We start from the raw sequence: 27,615 nt of genomic DNA, 5'->3' as shown, positions 1-27,615 counted from the left end.
ACAACCGGCCAACGGTGTGTCGTCGGCGGCGCGCGGCACCACATAATTATACAAAGAACAGAAGTAAAAAACATACAGCGGAAACACAAGAAAAAACATTAAATCTCAATACCTGCCTAGTTTTCTTTACAAAAAGTATTGATATCCCATCAAAAACATAAATGTAAAAAAGGAGAGCCAAGTTCAATACAAAAATTTAGCTTGGCTGTGGGGTTCGCCGCAAAAAGAATGGAGATTTAAATGAGTGCCAAGTTCTATGCAAAATCCAAATATGTATTCATAGGAACAAAATAACATTATAAACAAGTATTAAACTCTATTTCTTTGCTTTATTGGATACCTATAACAATTGCTGTTATTTAAAAAAAATGTGAGATCTTAAAGTAGGTTAGATTTGGCTTGGCCAGTTTTTATCAGAATTACAAAATATATATGTTGAATAACTTTATAAAATGATTGATGTAATGAAAACTGGCCAAGTCAAATCTAACCTGCTTTAAGATCTCGCATTTTTTTTAAATAACAGCAATTGTTATAGGTATCCAATAAAGCAAAGAAATAGAGTTTAATACTTGTTTATAATGTTATTTTGTTCCTATGAATACATATTTGGATTTTGCATAGAACTTGGCACTCATTTAAATCTCCATTCTTTTTGCGGCGAACCCCACAGCCAAGCTAAATTTTTGTATTGAACTTGGCTCTCCTTTTTTACATTTATGTTTTTGATGGGATTACAATATCTGCAACGGTCAAAAAGATGAAATTCAACCTCAATTAGCAAATCCCCAGTTCGCGAGACAGCGCGCTTTAAGCGGATCTACTAAATACAACAGTAAGATAAGAACACGCAATTATATTTTTCATTTTCATTCAGATGTGTTGTTCTCAGCCAATAAATACACATAAAATATGTTATTTTTTGCCTGAAATCGGCACATATTTTCTCGCGAACTGCACTAGCGCAATGACAAAATATACAGATTTGTCGTCCCGGCCTAGAGCGACGTTAATATTACCTTAATTAACACAAATAACCCCTCGTTAAATAACTATGTACACTCAACTATGTTTATGATTGTATAGTATCTAAAAAATTGTGAACACATTTTCAATAAGATATGGGACGCCGAGTGCCGCCGCGGCGTATGGCACGAGCGATACTAATAATTAGGTGCGAAAAGTACAATTTGGATGGATATCAATAGATCAATACATATAATATCAAAAGTTTTATGTAACACGTGTACCGGGTACTTTTTTTGATCTGAGAGCGCAAGCTATGTAAGTCTGAGATCTCTTTCCCACTGACGACAAGTTCTTTGCGGGTACGGTTTTCTGCAGGATCCCGTTTCAGTACCTAGTATACTTGCTAATATAGCAACGTCCAAGCATTCTGTTCGCGGGATACTGCACGCATACTACAGAAAACGGCATCCTGCAGACAACCGTACTCGCAAACAACTGTACGTCAGTGGGAAAGAGCTGTTATTGTGACTAAATAGATGGCAAACCTTTTTATTAGGACATATTTAAGATTTCGGTGTTGCACGGTAAGTCTTCCTGTATTCCTACATATTCAGCTTACTATGTCACAGTCCCAGCTTAGTATGTCAGTGTTTGTATTTTTTTAAATTGTACTTTCCAGCAGCTAACTATACTTATACATAATTTACACCCCCAAAATAAACTCGGACAAGCGGGTACTGTACTGAGCTATTTATATTTATATATATCATATATTTACCAATAGGCCCCATTTACGCGATTATTCTATTAAGCATTTACGTATATAAGTGCGACATGAATATTACATACATTTTTAGTTTATCCATATTTTATTTTTTATTAAATAATAAATTCGTACCAACTAATTCATATTTTTATGTACTACCTCGCATCGACAAGTAAATCTGAGCCGGTTAGTATTATGCATAAAATAATGATTACTCGTGTATATAATATTAAAATAACTAATATATGTATTTATTACAATATACTGGTCACTCTGAGATCTGATCGTAGCCCTCTGGCTCCAATACTGTTGCTTCGTCTCCACAGTATCGTCAAACAGTTATTCATTACAGAAGAGGTGTAAACTCTAAGAAAAGTTCGTGCCTCGAGTTGTAGCTTCTGGTTGTCAAAAGTTGAGGGTTGACGTTTGTATCGGTTACCACATGTCCTCGGCACGATTTTCCCTTAGACTTTATTTATACTTTTTCAACAATCAATATTTTTCGATATCATGTAGATAACACACACTTAACTAACCAATAACAAATCTTATATCTTTGAAATACCGTATAAAATGATTAGTTAAGTGTGTGGAATACGGTACTCTATATTACTCACAACAATATGCCACGCATTGTACTGTCTCCTACACGCTGAGTCTTTATACACAAGCTGTGTCTTAAGTAGTATAGCTGTAGGTTAAACCTAAAAAAATATTGATAGTAGAAGGGGTGTAATGTCTAAGAAAAACTCATCTGTACGGTGCCATGTTTTGAAAACATTTAATATTTCCAAGTGGGCCAGTTATGTTCTACGAAGAAAATGAAACGCCAACTTTTGACAACCAGAGTTAACATTATTTGAGCTAAGTTGGAGGAACGATTTAGTCTTAAACTTTACACCTCTTCTACTATTAACAACTCTTTAGTGTGTAACTAATGCACTTCTGATGACACCAATATCGTGACACGAGTATTTCTATCCTGCTCTATGGTCCATTGACTATCATACAAAACGTACAACAGTCTAAGTATACAGCTAGGGAGGTAACTACACTAAAGTACAACTATCATATCAATAATTGGCAGATATGTTGGTGATGTCGATAGATTATTATGTGGCATATATTATATTTAAAATAACATTTGTAAATTACTGAAAAATATCTTTGCTACTGGCGCGGTTCAACGATCGGTGTAGGATTAATACATATTAATATTGAACCCCCAAAAATAAGCAGCTGGTGTGTGTAGTTAGTGACTTCAATAAACCGATTTTTTCAAATTATGAGCCAAAATTTCCCTTTGATTCGTCAGTGTATGTATCCCTTAAGTATACGTACGGGGATATAATACTGGAACTGGGTACTCATCTGAACCGCGCCTTGATATTATTCCTTTACAAAATTATCATCGAATACTATTTGTTAAGATTACCATCCTACATCTCCTCTTTAAAAATATAAATTATTAAGTAAGATAATACCCAAAAAATCGAATTTAGATTTTGTGTAAACAAATGATTATTTTTCCTCTGAGTGATTGTAGAAATACTAGGAATATTTTAAAACGTAACCTAACAATTCTTTTGCAGTTAAATGGTTTATTTTACTTAATAATATATTTTTGCGATGACGATATAGTGACAGTGTGCTTATAACTCTAGCAACAAGTGTCTGGAACACACTCGCGGCCACGCTCCGTGGCCGAACGTATTACTAACACCCACTCTTTACTGACCACCATTGAACCTTATTTATTTTACAATAAGGTCCACAGTGCGTCAGTCAACAGCGTGATTCCTATACTACTGGCAATAGCGTTAATGTCAACATGTATTAACGCTAACATCTTTAAATCGAGTAAAATACATTTCCAAATGTTATTGGCATATATTTGATCAACAAATATTTTAATCAAGCCAATAGCTAAATAAGCATGTTTGTCTCAAATATAAGTAGCTCCTTATTTATAATAAAACATCAAAATAATAAACCATGCCTTTATAAGGTTTACATGTCAACCAGTGGGGTAAAAGGTCGGTAATTTAACTTGAAACTTTAACCCCTCGAGAATGTCAGTAAAATAATAAACATCATATTTTTGTATAAATTTTAATAATACTTAGATTGGAAATGACTTGTCATTTAAGTAGATTAGTAATCTGTTAAGTAAAATGTAAGATAATATTAAATAGGTGGCTAAAACGAATATTTGAGGCAAACTTACTGTCTTATCTCTTGTGGCAAAAACACGTTGAGAATTACAACAGTAAAAATACAGTGTATAATAGTAATTATTCACTGTCTTAGTTATCATATGGTCGATATAAAAACATCGCATAGTTAGTATTGTAATCAGTTGGCAACACTTGCATTTTTACAAGTATTTTAGTTACATACATGCAACTACTGTTACGAGCGGGGCGCTATCCAATTTTTTCCACTCTTTTCAACTCATCATTTTAGTGTAAAATCCGTATAAAAACTGGATGGTTGTCCAGTTGAATTGTACTTATATTTAGTACATATCTGTAATTTTCGCATGACAAACTCACGTCCGATAATGTGATAGCGCCGCGTGTTGAAAGAGCATCGCCCTACGTCATAATAAACGATCGTTTCCCACCTGAGCAATCCCAGGTTCAGCACACGGAGTGTTATAAGTCGCTGGGCCAGTACAGCGGGCTGTGCGGCGTGTGGGGGGTCTGCGGCGTGTGCGGGGTGTGCGGGGTGGCGGGCAGGGGGTCGTCGGGGGGGCAGTCGCAGTGGTGCGACACGACGAAGTTGCCGTAGTCGTCCGTGAGGGAGGTGAGCTGCGTCGCGCACACGTGCCGCCGCCCGCCCGAGCACCACGACCGCTCTATGGGAACAATAAGTTCGTTCAAATCTAAACTGATATTTCATTCATTCGTTGTAAAGACCGAACTATAATCGCATGCTTTTTCTACATGAAGCTCTGGACATAATTTTAATTAATTCATTATACAACACTTTAATGACTTTGACTAATGACGTGTCACCGTGAGCACAAAAGACAGTTAATTAATGACTCTATTATAAAGCTTATAATTATATAGAGAACACACTATATTAGGAAAAAATAACTACAATATGTATCTGTAGGAAATACATTTCAATAGGTATTGTTATAAGTTATAATATTACCTTCACTAATGTCCACGTCTGATATGAGCTCTTCATTCATAAGTGCTGTTAACGCGTCGTCTGTATGACTCGATTCTGAAAATAATGAAACATTTACATTGTTCACTGATAATTTGTAAAACTTATTGCAGAGACACGAGGTCGAGGTCTTTGACCGTCAAAGGTATGTCAACTCAAACTGTCACGTGCGGCTTCAGTCCAATATCAACCATTTTTGGTTCCTGCATGGTTCACAATAACCAGTGTTGGCATCAATCTGAACTAAATCAATCCGGATTGATCAATCGAATTGACGCGTTAATCCGAATTGATCAATTCGAATTGATTCAATTCTGATTGACGCGTCAATCTTATTGAATCCAAAGGTTTCGAAACATGTTTCTGACGGCAATACCGAGAAATGACCTTTTTTGGGACATTTTAGGACGTTTCTAGAAATTAACCGATTGCGTTCAAAATAGATATCTGAGGTACCCTAAGGTTCCGAATCATGTTTCCGATGGTAATATTCCGAGATGTCCTGTTGTGGGACATTTCTTGAAACCAACCGATTGCGTTCAAAATTTATATCTGAGGTGCCCAAAGGTTCTGAAACATGTTTCCAACGCAATATTTAGGTCCTGTCTTGAGTTTGGGACATTTTAGTGACTTTTCTTGAAATCAACCGATTGAGTTCAAAATCAATATCTGAGGTGCCCAAAGGTTCTGAAACATGTTTCCAACGCAATATTTAGGGCCCTGTTTTGGGTTTGGGACATTTTGGTGACTTTTCTTGAAATCAACCGATTGAGTTCAAAATCAATATATTCAATTAATATTTGGAATTTTTGTTTTTAATAGACCTACCCTTAACATCTCGTCCACCTATCACTCAGGCTCCGGTTCTGGTTCCGGTTCCCGTTTTCGGTTCCGTTAAACTAAATTGAAAACATCTGTTTCCGTTTTCGGTTCCGATAAAACCACATCTGTTACATCCCTGGTCCGTATGACAAGCCAACGTCAAAAGAAAATCCACAGTCCAATTTGAAACAAACACACACAGTCACACACCACACACCAACAAGGGTTGAAGACCGAATGTCTTATCTCTACTGGACTCCAACTGGACACCACTAGCAGTGTTGGCCGTAATGGTTAATTCTAATTAACAATTAATAAATTAACCATTAATTCCGCAATTAATCAATTGCATTACGCATCAATTTAATTAAAGTTAGTTAGAATTGAATCTTGAGACGTTTAATTACATTGATTGTCAATCTAATTGCCTATTTAATGGCATTAAAGTTTCAAAAAATTAATTAGAATTACTCTCAATTGCATTAACGTTTAATGGAATTAAATATTTTTTTCATAAACTAATAATTAATGTTAATTTTGCTTGAAACTATTAAATGGGAATACACTCATTATTGGTGTATTTTTATTTGTCCCTGTCATATGTGAGTTGGAAACAAATGGGAAACGGGGACAAATGAGATTTATTCATTTATATGAAGCGCTTATTCCATCTGCTCCAGGCGGGAACAAATGGGAAAATATCGGATAATGATGTGTTCCCATTTGTCCCCACACAAATAAAGTGGGGAAAAATGGGAATAATTTATATGCAAACTGCACATATATTTCCTATATGTTCCCCGTGGGGACAAATGGGAATACACCCATTATTGTTAGTTATAATGGGTGCTCATAAAATAAATAAAATAAATGAAATAAATAAAATAAACAAAATAAATAGTGAATCGGGCCGTAGGTACTTTATTAATATTTATGACTTTATGAGACATTGTCGTTTGTCACTATTACATACAAAATACCCAAGGCGGCACTCGGGCCGCAAGTGATAGGTTCACGAGCCGCATGCGGCCCGCGGGCCGCAGGTTGCCGACCGCTGCACTAGACCTTTGATCCCTTGGACGTCTTTATAAAATTACGATATTTATTCTTGTTAATTGTTAATTATCAATCACATGTTTAATTTTCATTAAAAATTGTTTTAGTTTTTAATGGTTTGTAAAGCAATAACCATTAATTCTTTTTAATTGTTAGTGGTTCGTAATAAATTAACATTAATGCAAATTGATGTTCAATGCAATTGATAATTAATTTTCCTTCAATGGTTAATGGCTAATGGCAATTAACCTTTTCAATGGTTAATTTTTAATGGTCAATTGCATTAACGTTCGGCCAACACTGACCACTAGAACAATAAAAGGATTAGAATCATGCTATCTCTTTCGCACTCGTACGTTCTTAGAACGCATCTTGTTATCAGCAGGGTAGCGTAATGCAGGTAGTAAAGTAAGTACGCGGCTAAAGTGTAGAATCTAAATATTGCCGTTGAAACCATGTTTTGCACCTCAGATATTGATTTTGAATGCAAGCAGTCACTTTCAAAGAATGTCACTAAAATGTCCCAAAACAGGACACCTTTCAATATTGCAGTTGAAAAGATGTTTAGAAACCTCTGGTTACTTCAGATATCGATTATAAACGAAATCGGGTAATTTCTAGAAATGTCCTAAAAAAGGACATCTCTCAATATTTCCCTCGGAAACAAGTTTCGAAACCTTTGGGCACCTCAGATATCGATTTTGAACGCTATCGGTTAATTTCAAGGAAAGTCCTGAAAATGTTCTAAAAAGGACATCCTTCATATTATGAAGTATTTGAACAAATTCAATTATTTTCAGAAAATATTTTTCAAGTGGAATCACTACTATATAAATTATAAATTAAAATAAATAACCTTCATATTGCCGTCGGAAACATGTTTCGGAACCTTTGGTAAACTCAGACACCGCTTTTGAACGCATTAGGTCAGTTTAGAAAAATGGCCTAAATAAAAAGGACATTAGGTAGGTACATCCAAAGTAATCGTCAATCCGAATTGACGATTGAGGATTGACCGATCAATTCGAATTAACGATTAGTAATCGTCATTCTTCAATCAGTAGATTTAGAATTAGTTTCGTCAATCGTCAATTTGAATTGATCGGTCAATCGTCAATTCGAATTGATTTTTTGCCAACACTGACAATAACGCGCCGCACACAATAGGCATGGCGTTACGCGACTGACTTCGGTCTTCGGCTAAGGCGAAAACCAGAGGTGGGAACGTAAGGTGCGATCGTTGTGTTTCGCTCCAAGCGATGGTTGTCGCCTTAGCCGAAGCCCAGTCGCGCAATGTCGTGGCCGGGCCGTCACTGCCAGCACGGTATTTGTTTATGTATTTGTTTATTTTACAATTAGCACTAACAGTTAAACCTTACGTACTAATCGATGTTATGTTACTTATGTCTAACATGCAGACAGGTACTTAATTAAGATGGATTAAATTACAACAATTACAATTACGATTACATTGAGCTTGTGGTCGGGCGCGGGGTCGGTGGCCCCGGCTGCTTCACCGCTGCTGTTGCTGCTGCACTCCGGGCCGTCACTGCCAGCACGGTATGTAGTTACCTGCGGTGTGGGGCTCGGTGGCGGCCAGCTTGTGGTCGGGCGCGGGGTCGGTGGCCCCGGCTGCTTCACCGCTGCTGTTGCTGCTGCACTCCGGGCCGTCACTGCCAGCACGGTATGTAGTTACCTGCGGTGTGGGGCTCGGTGGCGGCCAGCTTGTGGTCGGGCGCGGGGTCGGTGGCCCCGGCTGCTTCACCGCTGCTGTTGCTGCTGCACTCCGGGCCGTCACTGCCAGCACGGTATGTAGTTACCTGCGGTGTGGGGCTCGGTGGCGGCCAGCTTGTGGTCGGGCGCGGGGTCGGTGGCCCCGGCTGCTTCACCGCTGCTGTTGCTGCTGCACTCCGGGCCGTCACTGCCAGCACGGTATGTAGTTACCTGCGGTGTGGGGCTCGGTGGCGGCCAGCTTGTGGTCGGGCGCGGGGTCGGTGGCCCCGGCTGCTTCACCGCTGCTGTTGCTGCTGCACTCCGGGCCGTCACTGCCAGCACGGTATGTAGTTACCTGCGGTGTGGGGCTCGGTGGCGGCCAGCTTGTGGTCGGGCGCGGGGTCGGTGGCCCCGGCTGCTTCACCGCTGCTGTTGCTGCTGCACTCCGGGCCGTCACTGCCAGCACGGTATGTAGTTACCTGCGGTGTGGGGCTCGGTGGCGGCCAGCTTGTGGTCGGGCGCGGGGTCGGTGGCCCCGGCTGCTTCACCGCTGCTGTTGCTGCTGCACTCCGGGCCGTCACTGCCAGCACGGTATGTAGTTACCTGCGGTGTGGGGCTCGGTGGCGGCCAGCTTGTGGTCGGGCGCGGGGTCGGTGGCCCCGGCTGCTTCACCGCTGCTGTTGCTGCTGCACTCCGGGCCGTCACTGCCAGCACGGTATGTAGTTACCTGCGGTGTGGGGCTCGGTGGCGGCCAGCTTGTGGTCGGGCGCGGGGTCGGTGGCCCCGGCTGCTTCACCGCTGCTGTTGCTGCTGCACTCCGGGCCGTCACTGCCAGCACGGTATGTAGTTACCTGCGGTGTGGGGCTCGGTGGCGGCCAGCTTGTGGTCGGGCGCGGGGTCGGTGGGCGTGGCGGGGGGCGTGGGCGCCGCGTCGGGGGCCGGCAGCGCCGCCCCGGCCGCTTCACCGCTGCTGTTGCTGCTGCACTCCGGGCTGTACGGCGCCATCTACAAAGTAATTGTTGCTGTTAATCCCTTCTACGACTTCAATTACAGTTCAGACGTGTAAAGCGGATTCTAAATCGTACAGTCTGACAAATACGAAGATAAAGCGCGCGAGCCTTAACTATTGATCGTCTAAACCTGTAAACGCCCATGCTCCTCGTGAACTAATTTTACCATATGAATTTGATACTTTATTTTCTTTCATTTCTTTTAACTTTAAGTTTAACTTTTAAGTTTAAAAATACGCAATCTAGTTAAAATTACAGAGAACCATTCAATACGAACAACACGATCATGTCATGTTTAGTTATTCATGATAGTGGAGTTGCTTAATTTTTTTTACAATCTAAAAGGCAAACAAGCAGAAAAACCTACAACACCAGAGGGGTTGCTGGCCTTTAACATGCGAATACGTTCTTTTCTTACAAGTTTGAGGATGACGAAAGCCTGTCTAACAAACCTAACAAAAGCCGCCTTTTATTTAAAACTGTTATGTTGGTACTTTGATTAGTGTTGTTTCTTGTTTAAAAAATAAAGTATTTAGTCTATGCTGTCATGGCGTTGTTTCATTCACTACATTGGCGACTCGAGGAAATTAATTAGTTGTTATTAGTGAAAATGGCGTTAAATACGAATTTCTTGCTGCCCGGGGCTTTCGATCAAAAAAAGGACGATTGGAAAGTGTATAAAGAACAAATGTTGTTTGCGCTACAAGCAATCGGCGTGGAAAATAACCTCGAAAATGCCCGCGCCATTTTTCTTTCACAATGTGGAAAAGATACTTTTGCATTCGTAAGCTCATTAGTGGCACCGAAAAAACTCATCGAAGTGGACTTTAAAGATATCCTGGGCGTATTGGACAAGTTTTTCGCGCCCGAGAAAAGCGAAATACTTGAAGCCGGGAAATTCCATCTCCGATGTCAAGAGAAAAATGAAAAAATGCAATCTTTTATTTCGGCCATTAAAGCGTTAGCAGTGCATTGTAACTTCAGTGATTTAGAAAGACAATTGCGTGACAGACTGGTGTTGGGAGTTAGAGATGTGCGTTTGCGACGTGAATTACTAAAAACGGACAATTTAACGTTCGCGCAAGCCGTAAGCCGAAGCGTTCAATATGAGCAAACTGTGAGCGACCTTTACCCGCAGGCCGCGAGTACCTCAACACCTCTGGAGACCAAATCAACAACGAGCACAAGTACATCTGAACCTATGGACACCAACCTAGTTAACGTCGGCTCGCACAAGCGCGAGACTGCCTGTCGTCACTGCGGGGCGAATCATAACCCTAGAGGCTGTAAATTTGCTAGGGCAAACTGTAACTACTGCAAGAAGGTGGGCCATACGGTTGCCGTATGTTGGAATCGAAATAAAAAGAAAATTAATCTGGTGGAAGTTGAAAAACTGGATGACAGTAAGGAGGATTTCGCCTACATGAATGAAATCCTGCAAGTACATGTCAAGCCAAGTGCTGAACAAGCTAGTAGCAAGATCTTCACTACAATGAAGTTGCAGGATAAAGAAGTTCAGTTTGAAGTGGACTCAGGGGCGGCACGAACTGTCATCTCATATGAAACATGGAGAAACCTTCAGTTCAATATTAAATTGGAAGACGCTAAAATAAACCTTATCACCTGGGGTCGGCATCCAATTAAGCTGAAGGGATTGGCTAAAGTTAAAGTTGGATACAAAGGGCTTGAACATGAATTAACAATAATTGTTGCCGAAGACAGGGGACCTAATATTTTGGGAAGAGATTGGTTTGCGCCATTGGGAATACAAGTGGAAGGACTCTGTTGGACAAGTCAAGTACCAGAAGAACTGCAGTTGAAATACCCTAAAGTATTTAGCGACCAGCTGGGTTGTTACACGGGATCACCTGCAAAACTAATTCTGAAGAGTGAAGCTCAACCAAAGTTTCTCAAATGTAGACCTATCCCATATGCTCTTAAAGAAGAAGTGAAAACCGAACTGAAGCGACTTGAAGCAATAGGTGTATTGACTCCTGTACGATATTCCGATTGGGCTACACCACTACGTATTGTGAGGAAGGAAGATGGATCCTTGAGAATATGTGGCGATTACCGTTCTACGGTTAATATCTCAACAAACTGTGATGTTTATCCACTGCCAACATCAACGGAAGCATTCCAATTACTAGCTGGTGGCAAAATATTTACAAAACTGGACCTAAAACAAGCTTATACACAGATGTTAGTAGATAAGGAATCTGCTGAAATCTTGACATGGAATACCCCGCTAGGACTGATGCAAGTAAACCGATTACCTTTTGGGGTCAGTTCAGCACCAGGTATATTTCAACGAGTGATGTCAAGTCAATTTGCAGACATGGATGGTGTTGCTGTTTTGTTAGATGACATTGTGGTGACAGGTACTGATGAGGCTGAACATGCTACAAGGCTAGCTAAGGTACTTCAGCGTATTCAAGAGCTTGGATTCACTATAAACATTAACAAGTGTCAATTCTCTGTGCCATCAGTGACCTTCCTTGGCTATGTTCTTGATGCAAATGGCATACACCCGTGCCCAAGAAAGATTAAGGAAATCCAAGAGAGGCCAAGCCCATCAGATCTGAAACAGCTCCGTGCTTTCTTAGGCCTAGTCAATTTCTATGAAAGGTTCTACAGAGCTAAGGCGGACATATTAGAGCCTCTGCATCAACTTCTAAAGAAGAATATGACTTGGAAGTGGGGAGAGAGAGAGGAAGATGCTTTTAAGAAGGCCAAACAGCTGTTAACCTCTGATTTGACCCTAGTGCAATTTGACAAGAATAAGGAGGTAATTCTCACGTGTGATGCCTCAGAATATGGAGTTGGAGCGGTGATAAGTCATATTTTTGATGATGGTCAAGAGAAACCAATTGCAATGGCTTCACGCACTATGCAGCCGCATGAAAGGAATTACAGCCAACTGGATAAGGAGGCCCTGGCTATAATCTATGCACTAAAGAAATTTCGAGACTACCTGGTTGGTGTAAAATTTACCATAATTACAGACCATAAGCCACTAATTGGGCTCTTAAACCCAAGGAAGCCTATTCCTGATCAAATCTCTCCACGTCTGCTGCGCTGGTCACTGATTTTAGCTAGTTACAATTATGACATATTGTATAAGCCTGGCCAGGTAATTCAGAATGCTGATGGATTAAGCAGATGGTGCAGTCCAGAGCTGGTGCAAGAGGAAGCTCCTTTGCCAGAAGTGTTACTTCTGGAACAAACACCAGAAGGGTGGACAGTTTCTGTTGAGGATATTGCCAATGAAACTAAAAAGGATGAGGTGTTAAAAAAGGTAGTGTTTTTTGCCTTACATGGGTGGCCATCAGAGAGCAATGACCGCATGTTGCTGCCCTACATACAAAGGAAAGATGCAATTTCAGTTAGCAAAGATTGCTTATTGTTCTCAAATAGAGTTATAATACCAGAGAAATTGCAGGGTCAAGTGTTAAAAATTATACATGCACCTCATGCCGGTATGGTACAATCAAAGGCCTATGCACGAGCGTATGTTTACTGGCCAGGTATGGACTCAGACATTACTGAGATTGTTGAGCAGTGTGAGCGCTGCCAGTTGACTCGCAACAATCCTCCGGCAACATACAGAGAATGGCCGAGGCCCGAGAAAGCATGGGAACGCCTGCACATTGACTTTGCGGGCCCATTTATGAACAAGACCTTTTTGATACTGGTGGATGCATACTCCAAATGGCCAGAAGTAGAAATAATGTCTAGTATGTCTAGCGCGCAAGTTATACAGTCGTTGAGGAAGATTTTTGCTGAACAGGGCTTGCCGGATGTACTAGTATCAGACAATGGAACTGCTTTTGTCTCGGATGAGTTTGAAACTTTTTTGAAGAGGAATTCCATACAACATATAACTTCACCACCTTATCATCCAAATTCTAATGGACAAGCCGAACGCACGGTGCAGACAATTAAGATCAAAATCAAGCGTCAGAGTGATATACCATGGCCGGAGAGAGTTGCAAAACTCCTGTATCATTTAAGAACAACTCCCAGTACAGTAACCGGGAAGACTCCGGCAGAACTCCTAAATAATAGGAAGTTTAGAACAGCTTTATCAACATTGCACCCTGATTCCAATCATAGCAAAAAGGTTCAAGCATCAAGTAAGGGCCTAAGACAATTTTCGGTTGACCAAAAAGTATATATAAGAAAATATAATAATAATATAGAGAAGTGGATGAAGGGAATAGTGGTGAAACAGAGTAGTGAAACAATATATGAGGTAAGAGCTGATGATGGGCTGGTATATCGGCGTCATGTGGATCAAATCAGAGTGAGGAAAGATAACAGCCCAGTCCAGGACTCGGAGACTGAGCTTCCACAAGATCCCATGGGTAGTACACCAGAGAGATGGGTCAGGGATCAGTCACAGGAGTGTGATCCGCCCATTGTTATACCACCTCAAAGTGAGTGGAGGGATATCATTGGATTCTGATTGTGTTCTGTTCCTTTACTTTTGTTGTTCTTGTTCACTCACAGAAAGTACTGTTGAGTAGTTGATTATATTCGAGAGATATATAAGTCTGATTAATGTTTTGGTGGAAAGGTGTTATGTTGGTACTTTGATTAGTGTTGTTTCTTGTTTAAAAAATAAAGTATTTAGTCTATGCTGTCATGGCGTTGTTTCATTCACTACAAAAACGATGATAACCATGCCAAAATACTTACCCGTAGCGATCTCCGTCGCCGCGGAGTTACTTCGGATAATTTGTAACTACTATCCATAGCCCAATATGACCCTTTGCCCGGATCATCTTTGCTGCGAGCCACTTTCATGAAGCATTTATTCAATGACAGGTTGTGCCTGATTGAATTCTGAAATTACAGGAGTTTATAAAATAAATACATGGGATCTATCATCACGTTTGACTGAAAAATAAAATACACTTTACATATTTTATGATAACATTATACTACTATACAATGGAAAATTGCAAGTTTTGACATTTTCTAGCAGAAAGTACACAATTATACCTATCTTTACAAAAAAAAAATGATTTGTTTGCAAACAACATAAAGCACACTTTTGTGCTATAGATTTTTAAAAGAAAACATAATACTGCAAATATTGAAACATTACAACTATAGGTACAACTAGGTCTTAAAATAGGAGAGACAAAAGTGCAGCAATAGTAATTCAATGCTATTATGTTTGTATGGGTATGCTTTAACATACTATGGTATAGATATACAGCAAGTAAGTGTTACCATCCATCCTTTGCCAGCTTCTCTGTAGTAAGGGAAAGCATTGCAGATGTATGTGTAGATCTCGTTGAGGGTCATCTTGCCGTTGGGAGAGCTGCTGATTGCCAGGCGGATCATGCTAGCATAACTGGAAGGAATGAAGACTGGATAAGTTTCTGGAAAATCTTAAATTGGAAACCTCCAGGAAAGTTAAAGAAGTCAGGGTGTGAAAGTAATTTTTTTTTATCAAAGAACATTATCTTGATAGTTAACATTTAGATAAGGAGGAAATTCCCTCTTTAATAAATATTTAAATTGATAATCATGAGTACACTTATTTTGATACATATGCAGAGTGTAGAAGGATTTAATTAGTCACAAGCTGTATTTCTGGGAACTGCTTTAGATTCACAGTCTGAAGGAAAACAACAAACTCAGGCACATGATGTAATGCTACACCTACCCATTACTTGTGAGGCTTATGACTAATTATTATGGAATTAATACCATCATACTTATATAGGTCTCTGAAGCTACTGTATAAAGAAACCGGGAAAATATGAACTTTAATTAGTTTTCCTCCCCCTGCAAATTATGTTAAATGTTTTTTTTTTACTCTAAACTTAAATAGGTATGAAATAATGAAAATTTGTTTACATATTGTACATTTTTGCAATACAGAAAAGATTTTGAAGCAAAACCTTCCTGAACTTGCTGACTCCATGGGGAACCAGGAAATCTAGAAAGACTTTTTTTATGATGATTAAATTAAATTTACAGGTGCCCAGGGTTCCAGTGGGGTTTGCAAAGTTAAACAAGCATTTAAATGTACTAGCATTTATCAGCTGATTAATAGTCAGCAAGAAACTAAGAGGAATGACCGTGTGTAGAAGTGGCAAAGCTAAGAACCTGTAGGCGGGTTTGGCGTGTTTGATCTTGTTTGCGTTCTCCTTCTGGTCTGCCTCCTTGTTGTTGTTCTCCTGCAGCCCCAGCGGTTGCACGCCCTCGAACAGGAAGCGCGGAATGGGCCCTAGTGGGCTGTGCCGCGGCGGGCCCGGGCTGTATGCCGGCAGCCATTCCACTCCTGGCGAGTCGCTCATTGTCCATTCACGGCACTCCACTACACTTCACTACCCATTCCTAACAAAGAAAACCACACCGTTTAGGCCGCACTACACAAAACAAGTCCCTCCGTGGGCGTAACTCACGCTCGCTGCCTTTTATGAAGAGGATCCCCACATTTCATTGTAGAACACCAAGATCGCGGATCCTTGAAATTACGATGTTATAGAATACTTTGACGGTGAACTCCGAGAAGGCGCGCAGCTCAAGGAAAACGCAACAACACTAAAATATAGTTGAAGACGCTAATTAACCATGGAAAATAACATAAAAAATGAAATAAAATTAATTTTCTGAAATTATTATGACATTTGAGGCGCCTACAACAAGGAAAATGGCGGCGGCGGTCATCATTCTTCCTTTTTTTTTAACTGCCTATGGATTGTAGAATTTTTATCCTTATCCATAATTACACTAAATATAATATATTACTTATTAAAATGGACTAAATAAACAATAAAGGTAATGAAATACGGTATAAACTCAACATAATACAGAAGTTGAATATTCTACCTTTAATTGGGATACTGGTAACATTGCAAGGTTGCCAGCGTCTAAAAATTATTTAAAAATCTGTCAGTTTGAATGAAATGTCCGAGGTGGAAGGTCGCCTCTCAGTCCGTTTATTTTTAACGGTTTGTTGACAAATTAACGCAAAGAAAGAAACTTTTATATGAACATTAGTATTGACTTTTTGAGTGGATAATAAAGTGTTTTTGTGACCATGGCGAGTCAACCCGAAGTCGGCGTGTCCGACTTCGTGCTCTTGGACAATTTGACTCCTGACAAGTTTATTGAGAATTTGCATTTGAGGTAAGTGTGACTTTTTCACGTTTCGGCGCCGCCGTGCGTGGGATTCCTCTGCAATAAAAGAAACAAATCGTATGGAATATTACCGAGTACGGTGTATTTTATAAAACTATGTATGGTGTTCCACTTTGAGCGCACGTTCTTGTGTTTAGTTAGCTGTTGTTTGACCTTCGTGTCGTGAACTGTCGGAGGAGTAAGCGCTTACTGCAGCATACCACTTAGGTAAATCAATATTAGAACAGCTGATATTCGTTTGCAAGTATTCATTCCTTTGAATGTTTAAGGACAAAACTTAGTTAAAAAAATAGAAATACAATAATTTTTTAAGTATACTTACGTACAAAATAATTCTAAGATATAATATAATTAACTTTCGTGATTTTTTTTTAGGGACATATATAGGCTGAAATGATGATGATGATTTTTTTTTACATATCCAGGTTACTTACACTCACAGTGTCAGTCATATTATACTTACTCATTCAAGTAACATACAAACTGTATATTGTGGTTGCAAGAGTTTTCCTTGTGTTGCCCTTGTGCTGTTTCTGAATAGATTGTATTAGGAATACACCTTAACTAATGTTGGTAATTGGATTGATGGCTTAAATCTTTTTGTGTGAATGTTAATCTCTGGTCATGGCCATTCAACTTGTGACTGCACTAATGAGTACTCGAGTGTAGATATTCACTTAAATTGTAATCTAACTGAAAAAATATATATGAAAGAACTGATCTGCTGTGTGTCTATGCCCTCAGCGTCCTCCCATATAGGCCATCCCCTTTACAATACCTACACTAAGGTGTAAATGTAAATATCATTCTTGTAATGGTGCTCTCAGATTGGCTGTTATAAAATAACATTTGTGTGTATATTGTCAGCTTCTCCATATTGGTCAGTTTCGCTCTACTAGTGATATAAAAGCTTCCAGCAACCACATGTTGTTCTCATTGCCATTTTAATGTGAGATGATCCAACAACCTTGCCACGGCCACATGAATAAACTCTGCATTTAATAGATATGTTATTCATGCAAATTTTTATTTGGCTACTGGTGAGTGACATATAATAATATGGTTATTCTATGTTGCCAGTTAATATATTGCTAGTAGCAAATGAAACAGTACAATTTTGTGTTAAGTTTTATACATAACTGAAATAAATAAGTTGAATATTTTGCTCAATATTTTAGTGTTACATTTATCAAAATTAAAGCCGCCCCTTACCATTCACCAGGACAACTCTCTTAAAAAAAAACAATTAGGTTATGAATCTACAGTCAACATCAATAATATGTTTACACTTTTGCACCTTACTCCTTTGTATTTAGGAAAAAAACGTAAACGTATCTTTGACGTTGACTACCATCATCATCAACTACATGGAAAATAAATGATCAGTATTTTGTAAACCTTAAGTATTTCTATGTAAGAAGGTCTTACACTGGGTACTCAGCTAGGTGTGTCTGAACATTTATTTATTTACCTACAAAACAGACAACGAGTGTAGAACTATACAACATACCTACACACTAACGCAACAATACTCATTTTTTTTATTATAGAAATTCTTTCGAATACAGAAGCTGCAAAACAGATTATATCAGCTAATTGTTAGCAAAGTGAAGTCATGACATGAGCATGAGTGAATCACTTTACTGTCTTTGCCGGCTGTCACAGATCACTTGCTTGTAACTAATAGATGGTGCATTTAACTCTAGCTGTAACATATATTTTGGTATCTTACAATATCTTCTTAACAGATGCCTTGAGATATATCGCTCGGTACATTTCGTCTCTCTCACAATGTAGGTGTCAGACAGAGAGCGATAAAAAATTTGGTATCGTTGGCGTGTGTGGTGCTTAGCCAAAAAATCTGTCGGTATCTGCCGATATATTATCGCTCCGTCTATGATGGGCTTTACGTTGTGTAGCTGAATGCGACAGGAGACGCAAGCGATGAACAACAGTAAGCTGCAGCGATAACTGAGCCCCCCTGCATAGAAACTTGCTTGCAGGGGGGATACCTAATCATACTTTGCAAGTACACAGGAAGCTAAGAGCAGAGAGTGTTGCATACGTATTCGTTGACCTGATATTGAAGCATGGGAGGTGAGGTGAGGTGTTCTATAGGAGGTAGTCTATGTTCGGAGCCCATTTCATGTTTTAAATGGTATCTATGTCATGGCACAACTAGTTAGTTTCATATTTATTGCTTGTACGTGTAGTTTTATCAAAGTAGCTAATAGTGAAGGTATAGATAGGCATTGATTGCTGTGCATAGAGAGAAAGTTGCCATAAAAATACATTTGTCGATCGATGTCTACTTGATATTGATTGTTATTGTTACTGGAATCTTGCGGGCGTTGCTGCGGGTTTATAACATAAAGAAATCTATTGTTAGTGCCAATGTTTCCTGAAGGTGTAGAACTGTAGAATGTAGCATAAACGCCATTTCAATAAGCTTTTGTCTGCAGTATCAGTATCACGATGGCCTAACTGCAGCAGCCATGAATTAATAATTGTCGAAACGCCGCGATGAAAAGATTCTTGCTGATGGAAATCGAATACATTTACGAAATACTACGAGTTGGCTAATCTTAAGTAGGTACAGTACAAACTGATACATATATAGAAATGAATATTACGGTTTCGGTCTTGAATAGCAAAATGACGTAACGACGTGATGAAAGATACATACATATATGGACCGATGAAAATCGAAGGCATCGTACGTTCGTACTTACGTATGTCGTCTCGGACATCTCGAGTCGGCATTTTTAAATGATACTTTTGCAGCACATCTGCTACTGGTGATACTGACTTTATCACGGTTTCGGAAGTAATGCACTCATGAATTATAATTATAAAATGACGAACAACATGGACAGATATTTAAGAAAAAATAAATTGAATACTTCTACTATCTATCAGTAATATCTCTCTATATCTCTCACGTTGGCTAATCTCAAGTACCGACGCTAACACAAAGATGATGCCTTCGTAACAATGGCCCCGCTGTCGCGCTGACATCACCTTCATTATCCTCGAGCCTACTTATAATGCTGCTTGCTAATTGAAAGTAAGATAAAATGCTCAAGTCCCTGTTTAATCATAGGCCCTGTGAGGTCTGGAGGTATCGATCGCATTGGGAGATAACTTATCGCCTCCCCAAGATATGGCCTTTCTCTTTCTGGGAGAGGATTATGCCAAAGGCAACCAAACTAAATGTCTGTAGTAAAATACTGTCAATAATAAGTTATTGACAATAAAATCAAGATGGGTTAGTGTTCGAAAACGGTAAAATGATACTTTTCTGTACAATCGAGTCAACATATTGGTTGTATGAGGTAGGTATTTGCGGTTGGACCATGGTTAGACCGCACATATGTGACGTTATCTATGAAAAGGGACCTTATTGTCGATGGCGCTTACGCCATTATTAACGATGCTCCGATATAAATACAATGCCGCGCGACGCTGTGCGGCGTAAGAGCCATCGGCAATAAGGTCCCTTTTCATAGATAATGCCCCATATCATGTTCGCATTCACGGGAGTAAAGGCTTTTCAACCGGATCTTTAGTTTGAACACAAACTAGAATTTAGTGGAATAAGCGCAAATAAAACGATCAACTGCAAATAAAACAAACAGGAGGTATGTTTGTATTAGAAAAACCCTTCCCTACGCACTAGTTACAGTATTTGTAGGTAATTTAGTTATACCAATAAAATCAACATTTGTCGCACTTTGAGGTTCTTGAAACTGCATATTTCTACTGTGGTTGTGTGTCTTCTCAAAAGTTATCTGAACTGCAGTAAGAAAATACTTATCACTGATTGTCCTCCATTCATTGAAACATCATACCGTATTAGTACTGCTGCCACAATGTAGGATTTATAGGTTTACCGGTACGGCACTCAACAGCAACACAACTGACCATTTTTGAACTTTATGTCCTTGCAGTAAGGCTTACGAATTGTCAGACAGGATGGTACCGCAATATAGTCGCCACAAAACCAGCAATTTCAGCTCCCAGAGTATTTACAACTTTCAGGGGTCATTCGAAAATAGCCCTAAAGCTTTTGAAATAAGGTTGTAATTTATTATTGAAATGCTGTCGTAAAGTTCGGTGTTTTCAAAGGAGGCAAATTGTTTCACCATAATGCGGTTATTTGCGTAAAGTTTTATGGGTTAATACTTGAATAGGACAGTAACGGCTTTCTTAAGGTATGTGGAAATGTGGAATAACTGATGTGGTTGAATCGGAATACTTACAGCAAGTCAGCAACGCTCTTAATTGACCAGATGTAGATTTTATATCCTTGCAGTAAGTAATTAATACCAAAAATATTACTTTGCTAAACCGCGAACCTCCTTCAGTAAGCAGCAAGGCAGCAGGTCCTTGCAGTAAGGTTTACGAATTGTCAGTCAATTGTGGATGGCAGCTATGCTCTTGGACCCCCTAGAGTTGCATGGGTCCAGAGTCCAGAGCCTATATACTGCATATGCTTAACGGCTGGCTGTTCTTTGTCATGAACGTGGCGACAACACAATTGTTATCGCCGTGTTTGATGTCTCTATTAATGTGCTGTTATGCATTCACTAAGGCTAGAGAAGCGCTGGTGGCCTAGCGGTGAGAGCGTGCGACTTGCAATCTGGAGGTCGCGGGTTCAAACCCCGTCTCGTACCATTCGCTTGTCGGTGAAGGAAAACATCGTGAGGAAACCGGACTAATCCCAATAAGGCCTAGTTTACCCTCTGGGTTGGAAGGTCAGATGGCAGTCGCTTTCGTAAAAACTAGTGCCTACGTCAAATCATGGGATTAGTTGTCAAGCGGACCCCAGGCTCTCATGAGCCGTGGCGAATGCCGGGATAGCGCGAGGAAGAAGAAGAAGATGCATTCACTAAGGCCGGCAACATAATAGCAACCCCTCTGGTGTTTCAGGTGTTCATGGGCGACGATAAATGCTTACCATCAGGCGGTTCGTCTGCTCGTTTGCCTCTTATATCATTAAAATGTTTTACCCAAGCCTATTGCCTGATCGACAGGCAAGTATCGCACCTCATAAAGAGTAGATAGCCGTCACTACCTGCTAACGACCACTTATCACTGCTATCGGAGGAATGCACACGTGACTGACGTGTCCACCTACATAATGGACAATACCACACTTTGTTATAAGTCATATCGTCATCGCATAGTTATTTAGTTTTTCTGGACGTTTTTCGCCAGTCAATATCCATCCATGTCTAGCTATCACAGTTTATGAGTTACAGCCTGGTGACAGTCAGACATACGGACGGACAGCGGAGTTTTAGTAATAGGGTTAAAAACGGGACCCTTTCGTTACGGATACGGAACCCTAAAAAGAACGAGTGCAAAACGGTACACTCTAGCTAGGTAACACATAAAATGTTATCAGTCGGTTGGCATAGGGGCGTCAAAATTGACAGACAACCATCAATGCGTGGAAAGTAAAACGTAAGTCATGTTATGGTGTGTACGGTATGTTTTATGGGTTTCGGTGTCGGGCATGTTGTAACGGAATCGCATTTTACTATCTACTTTTCAACGCATTCTAATTCTATTGATGCTCGTGTAGCAGAAGTGTTGATATTTGAAATATTACACAGCCAATAAAGGAATTTTCAAGTTTTCCTTAAAAACACTGAAATTTTATTATTTATAAAACTTTATTCAAAAGATAAAGATGGGTTTAGTGAGAATAGTGGTTGTTATGTTAATTACATTATACTCGTACAATACATGTATGTTTGTATCCGTCCGGTACGGATCATGACAGGGGCAACACATGTAACCGACTGAAAAATAGAAGGAGGCTCTAAAACAATACTTAGTTTAGTTGGTTTACGACTTCTGAAAAAATCCCATCCAATGCTAATGCTCTAAGCAGTTTAGTCATTATGTTCAAAGCGAAAATCGTGACCTATCTTCGAGGACTATTGTGTGGAGTTTTTCATGCTGGCGGCGTTTTTGTGCTCTGATTCTTCAAAGGTCAACCGACGCCGCAGACGGCCTTGACGAACTTCAGTGACATTCCGACTACATTATACATATATTATATTACATATAATGATATATTTCACCGCCTAAGTTTGTGACTAAACTTGTTTCAGAATGCCTCAGCTTCACGTGTACAGTACACACTCTGTAATTTTGTTTTCGTGGCTTCCTTTTCATGAAATATAAACTATGCAAGGTTCTTTACGGTCATCTAAGGCCTAAGCGTATGTTAACAATTATTAAATTCAATTACCTACCCTTATCGGCCTTCCACGAACTTTTTGAAAAAACAATTAGGTATATTCTGCGTCTATCGTCGACGAATAAGGCTTAAATCAAACTCATTGAATAACTCATGCAGAATCCTAAACAAAACAAAATACTCGGGTCTTTGCGAGGCAGGGGCGGCGCGAGCGCGAGGCGACGCCAAAACAAACACACGTGGCAGTGTTGTCTGTAATGTAATGACAGGGGATCGTGTTGCATATACTGTAGTTGCCAATATTGTACTATACTGAGATTAGAAGGCCGGGTTAAATGAGTTGTGATTGGCTGTGTTAAGGACAGGAAGGTCAAATGCGGCCGACGAAGCGCGAGGGTTGACATCAAAACAAACACACGTGGCAATGTTGACAGTAAAGTAATGACAGGGAATCGTGTTACGTATAGGTACACTACATTTGCAAATATTGGAGTAGGCTAGAATAGAGGATATTCCTCTAATAAAGTTTGGTTAGGTCAGTTGTAATAGTGTACTTGTGATTGGTCGTGTAAGCCACGAATATAACACACGAATAATTACGCGAGACGCGAGCAGGGGATGACACCAAAACAAACACACGTGTCGAAGTTTTGTTGACAGTAATGTATTAGAGGATCGTGTTACGGATACTGGAGTTGCAAATTGCTGGCAATTTAAATATTGCGATTGCCTAAAAATAGAAGATACAAATAATAAAGTGGTTAAGTTGTGATTGGTTCGTTAGCCAAGGAAGTCAAATGCGGTCAGGGCTTCCCTTTATCTTGCATAATATCGATTGTCCGAAATACACTTCGCATAGCAGGTTTCGCAGAAACATTTTTAACCGAATGATACTTTTGCATAATTGTATAATTAGCATAACTGTCATGTCGCATAACATTCATTTGGCAGAATTTTGAATAGCAGAATACTACTATCGTCGATTTTACATACGCAGAATTGTATGTAGCATAAATTACATTCCACCGAATTTCTTATGGCATATTGCTCATATTGTAGACTTGAATTTCGCAGAATGTTATGCAGCAGAATAAAAGTTCTGCCGAAATTGTTACCGCATAATACTCATGTCGCTGTCTGAACCTACACAAAAGGAATTGCTGCCAGAACTACAGGTTAAGTTAGGTTAGAACTGCGACCCCTACATAAAAGGAATTGCTGCCAGAACTATAGGTTAGGTTAGGTTACAATTGCGACCCCTACACAAAAGAAATTGTTGCCAAAACTGTAGGTTAGGTTAGGTTAGAACTGCGACCCCTACTCAAAAGAGGGTGCGTAACGGTCCATATAACAACTTTTGATATATTTTTAGTCGATATAACGATTGAGGGACATAATGCATTTTTGCTATAACAATACATGGTATATTCTTAAAGAGTCTAACTATCGTCAAGTATAATGAACTTGTAATATAACAACTTCTAATCTAACATTAACAGCGTATATAATTAAGTTCGATATAACGCTCAGTTGGCATAATGTAGTACTGGTATAATTTGTAATATTTACTACTATTATAACAACCTACGTATTCGAACTTAAGGCAGGTCTCAGTTAGGTACGACGACGAGCGAAGCGAGGAGGAGTGTTAGGTAGAACTGCGACCCTACAGCGCGCGAGCCGAGCGAGCGAAGCGAGCGTGCCGCGGTAGCGGCCGGCGAAGCGCCAGAACCAACTTTTTTTATTATAACCTCAACTTATTATTATACATTTGAATACATTATACCATAAATACTTATAACAAATATTCATTATATATCGATATAACGCTCAGTTGGCATAATGTAGTACTGGTATAATTTGTAATATTTACTACTATTATAACAACCTACGTATTCGAACTTAAGGCAGGTCTCAGTTAGGTACGACGACGAGCGAAGCGAGGAGGAGTGTTAGGTAGAACTGCGACCCTACAGCGCGCGAGCCGAGCGAGCGAAGCGAGCGTGCCGCGGTAGCGGCCGGCGAAGCGCCAGAACCGACTTTTTTTATTATAACCTCAACTTATTATTATACATTTGAATACATTATACCATAAATACTTATAACAAATATTCATTATATCCAGTAAACATTATATCGAATAGCTTTTATATCGATTAAACATTATATCCCATGAAAATAGTTATTTTGTTGTTATATCAAAAGTTCATTATACCGCTTAAGTGATTATACACCATGAAATTTTATATCTGTATGCGATACCTATTTCGGCGAGAAACTAACTATCCATCAAAATATTATTCTCATCAACAGTATGCCAATGAATTATTCTGCCTAAGGAAATTGTGCGAAAAGACAGTATGCCAAGTACATATTATGCGACGCAATTTTCGGCAAAACAATTATTCGATTATAGTATTATTCTTCAAATTGAGATTATGCCATTGCATTATTCTGCTTTACAAAATTGTGCGAAACAACAGTATGCCATGAAACTTATGCAAAAAGTAATTCTGCGAAATGATGATTCTGCCAAGGGTTGCTATGCGAAAGTAAAATATGACAATAAATTTTATGCAACATATTAGTAATCCTTTTTAAAGATTTCACTCACGTTTCGCATAAATAATGTTTAGTTTTAAGTTTATAAAATACGTAATACATATGTATTACGCGCGCGCGGCGCGAAGCAGAAGCGCGCGCGGGTATGGGTTGAGACCAAACAAAACAAATAGATACACAATGACACATGTATTAATTAGTGTTTTGGTAATTGATTGAATCTACTACGAATTAAGGCTTCTGAAGGAATCATTCATACCTTCCTGGCCGGTTTCGACCACGGCGACTGTATAGTACTGATTACTGAGAGCGACGTTCGTGAGCTCTCAGGTGGCTGACATAACCGATCTTAGCAGTAAATGTACGGCCACATTCACTGCATGTCAGCACCCCTCCGACAAAATTGTAATTTATGACCGCAGGTGGTCGGGCCTTTAACTCGTCGCGCTTCGCGTCGAGTTCCACTCGCCTCTGCTCTTCGAAGGCTTGCACTTTGGTACTCACTGCATGCCTCCACTTTGGCCGATCTTGTGCCAAAGTCTCCCAGTGCGATGGCTCAATGTCACATCTCCGCATGTGGCGCTTCAGCACATCTTTGTAGCGCAAAAGTTGGCCGCCCTGTTTCCGCTTGCCATTTTGCAGCTCAGAGTAAAAGATGCACTTAGCCACTCTGTCGTTAGACATACGGCAGACATGACCACACCATCGCAGCTGTCGCCGTATTAGATAGGCTTCAATGCCGCTGACATTAGCACGGCGTAGAACTTCGGTGTTCCTGACACGATCTGACCAAGAGATGTTCATAATGTCACGCAGGCATTTAAGGTGAAACCTATCCAATGTCCGAATGTGTTTTCGGTAGAGACACCACGTTTCGGAGGCATACAGGAGATTGGGCAGAACTATTGCCATGTACACAGAGACCTTTGTCTGGAGCTTAATGTCATGTGAACGGAACACCTTGACGCGCAGTTTACCGAAAGCAGCAGCAGCCGCTCCGATTTTACTGTTTATTTCGTCCTCAAGGTGGCACTTGGATGTTATTGTGCTCCCTAGATATCTGAATCTATCTACTTGCTTAAGAGAGTCGTCGCCGAACCTAACGTCAGCGGGCGCTAGTGTCTCCAACCCCATGATTTCGGTTTTTTTGACACTGATTTTAAGGCCGAAGCGCTGACAGGACTCGTTGAGACTCGTCATAAGCGTTTGTAGACTATCCGGGGAATCCGCCACAAAGCACAGGTCATCCGCGTACATTATCTCCGTGATAGTGGCTTGAGTTACCTTCGTGCGAGCCTTCAGTCGTGATAAATTGAAAACATCCATCCTGCCATCAGTGCGAAAGCGAATCCGGATACCATCCGCCAAGGCTTGTAGGGCATCTCTGACGACTACAGCAAAGTAAAGGGCGAAAAGAGTTGGCGCTAAAACGCATCCCTGTTTGACGCCACAACTGACGCCAAAGTATTCAGATTGTTCACCCTTTACGCTGACACAGCATTGCATGTCATCGTGCAGAAGCCGAACAAGCCTGACAAACTTAGCCGAGCATCCCTGTTTCGCTAGCACCTTCCACAAGGCTTCGCGAGGCACGCTGTCAAAAGCTTTCTCCAGGTCAACAAAGCAAAGAAATAGTGGCTGACCTTGTTCTCTGCTCTTCTCCTGAAGTTGTCTGATAGAGAAGATAGCTTCGCAGGTGCCTCGATCAGGTCGGAAGCCAAATTGCGTCTCCGGCAATAAGTTTTCTGATATAGGCAAAAGGCGGTTTAGTAATATGCGGGCAAAGACTTTTCCTGGAGAAGCTAGGAGAGAGATACCCCTGTATGAGTTGCAGTCGGAACGGTCGCCCTTGTTCTTGTACAAGGAGCTGATGCGGGATATCCGAAATTCACTAGGAACTCGTTCCTGCTCCCACATCTGCTCAAACAATTTCCATACAGTTTCATGCAGCTCATTTCCTCCGTACTTGAGTAGTTCTCCAGGCACGTTATCAATGCCCACAGCCTTTTTATTTTTCTGCTGATGTATAGCAGTAACAACCTCTTTCAAAGTCAATGGCTCATCAAGCGTTGTGACAATAGCGAGTGCCGCTAATGAATCAATGTACTGCAAATCTGCAGCACGATCGACATTAAGCAGGGTCTTAAAGTGCTCTC

The 27,615-nt window shown here is 40.1% G+C and overlaps 2 protein-coding genes across 2 annotated transcripts in view; one reads left to right on the top strand and one right to left on the bottom strand.

Annotated features, from left to right (window-relative positions):
• Positions 1–739: 739 nt before the first annotated feature.
• LOC134670387 (forkhead box protein J2-like) lies at positions 740–16,211 on the bottom strand. The gene is made up of 6 exons (XM_063528214.1): positions 15,646–16,211; positions 14,761–14,884; positions 14,221–14,367; positions 9,361–9,514; positions 4,901–5,005; positions 740–4,595 (listed from the first exon to the last, which is right to left on the bottom strand). The coding sequence occupies exons 1-6, from the start codon at positions 15,834–15,836 to the stop codon at positions 4,393–4,395; spliced, it is 924 nt and encodes a 307-aa protein (XP_063384284.1). The 5' UTR covers positions 15,837–16,211; the 3' UTR covers positions 740–4,392.
• Positions 16,212–16,451: 240 nt separating this feature from the next.
• Positions 16,452–27,615, top strand: part of LOC134670418 (unconventional myosin ID) — a 53,653-nt gene continuing 42,489 nt past the window's right edge. The window contains exon 1 of the mRNA XM_063528266.1: positions 16,452–16,671. Coding sequence (XP_063384336.1) covers positions 16,583–16,671 — 89 coding nt within the window. The 5' untranslated portion in view covers positions 16,452–16,582. The remainder of the gene's footprint in view (positions 16,672–27,615) is intronic.

Source organism: Cydia fagiglandana, chromosome 13, assembly GCF_963556715.1.
Source record: "Cydia fagiglandana chromosome 13, ilCydFagi1.1, whole genome shotgun sequence".
Lineage (NCBI taxonomy): Eukaryota > Metazoa > Arthropoda > Insecta > Lepidoptera > Tortricidae > Cydia > Cydia fagiglandana.
Note: the sequence above shows the minus strand (reverse complement) of the source record. Positions and strands in the feature narration are given on the sequence as shown.

Excerpts from the sequence above, each read along its gene's own strand:
- LOC134670387 (XM_063528214.1), bottom strand. The coding sequence starts at position 15,836 with ATGAGCGACTCGCCAGGAGTGGAATGGCTGCCGGCATACAGCCCGGGC. Across the intron at positions 5,006-9,360 it reads CACCGAGCCCCACACCGCAG|TGAACAATGTAAATGTTTCA; the intron begins GTAACTACATAC and ends ACAAATTATCAG. Across the intron at positions 4,596-4,900 it reads AGACGTGGACATTAGTGAAG|AGCGGTCGTGGTGCTCGGGC; the intron begins GTAATATTATAA and ends TTGTTCCCATAG.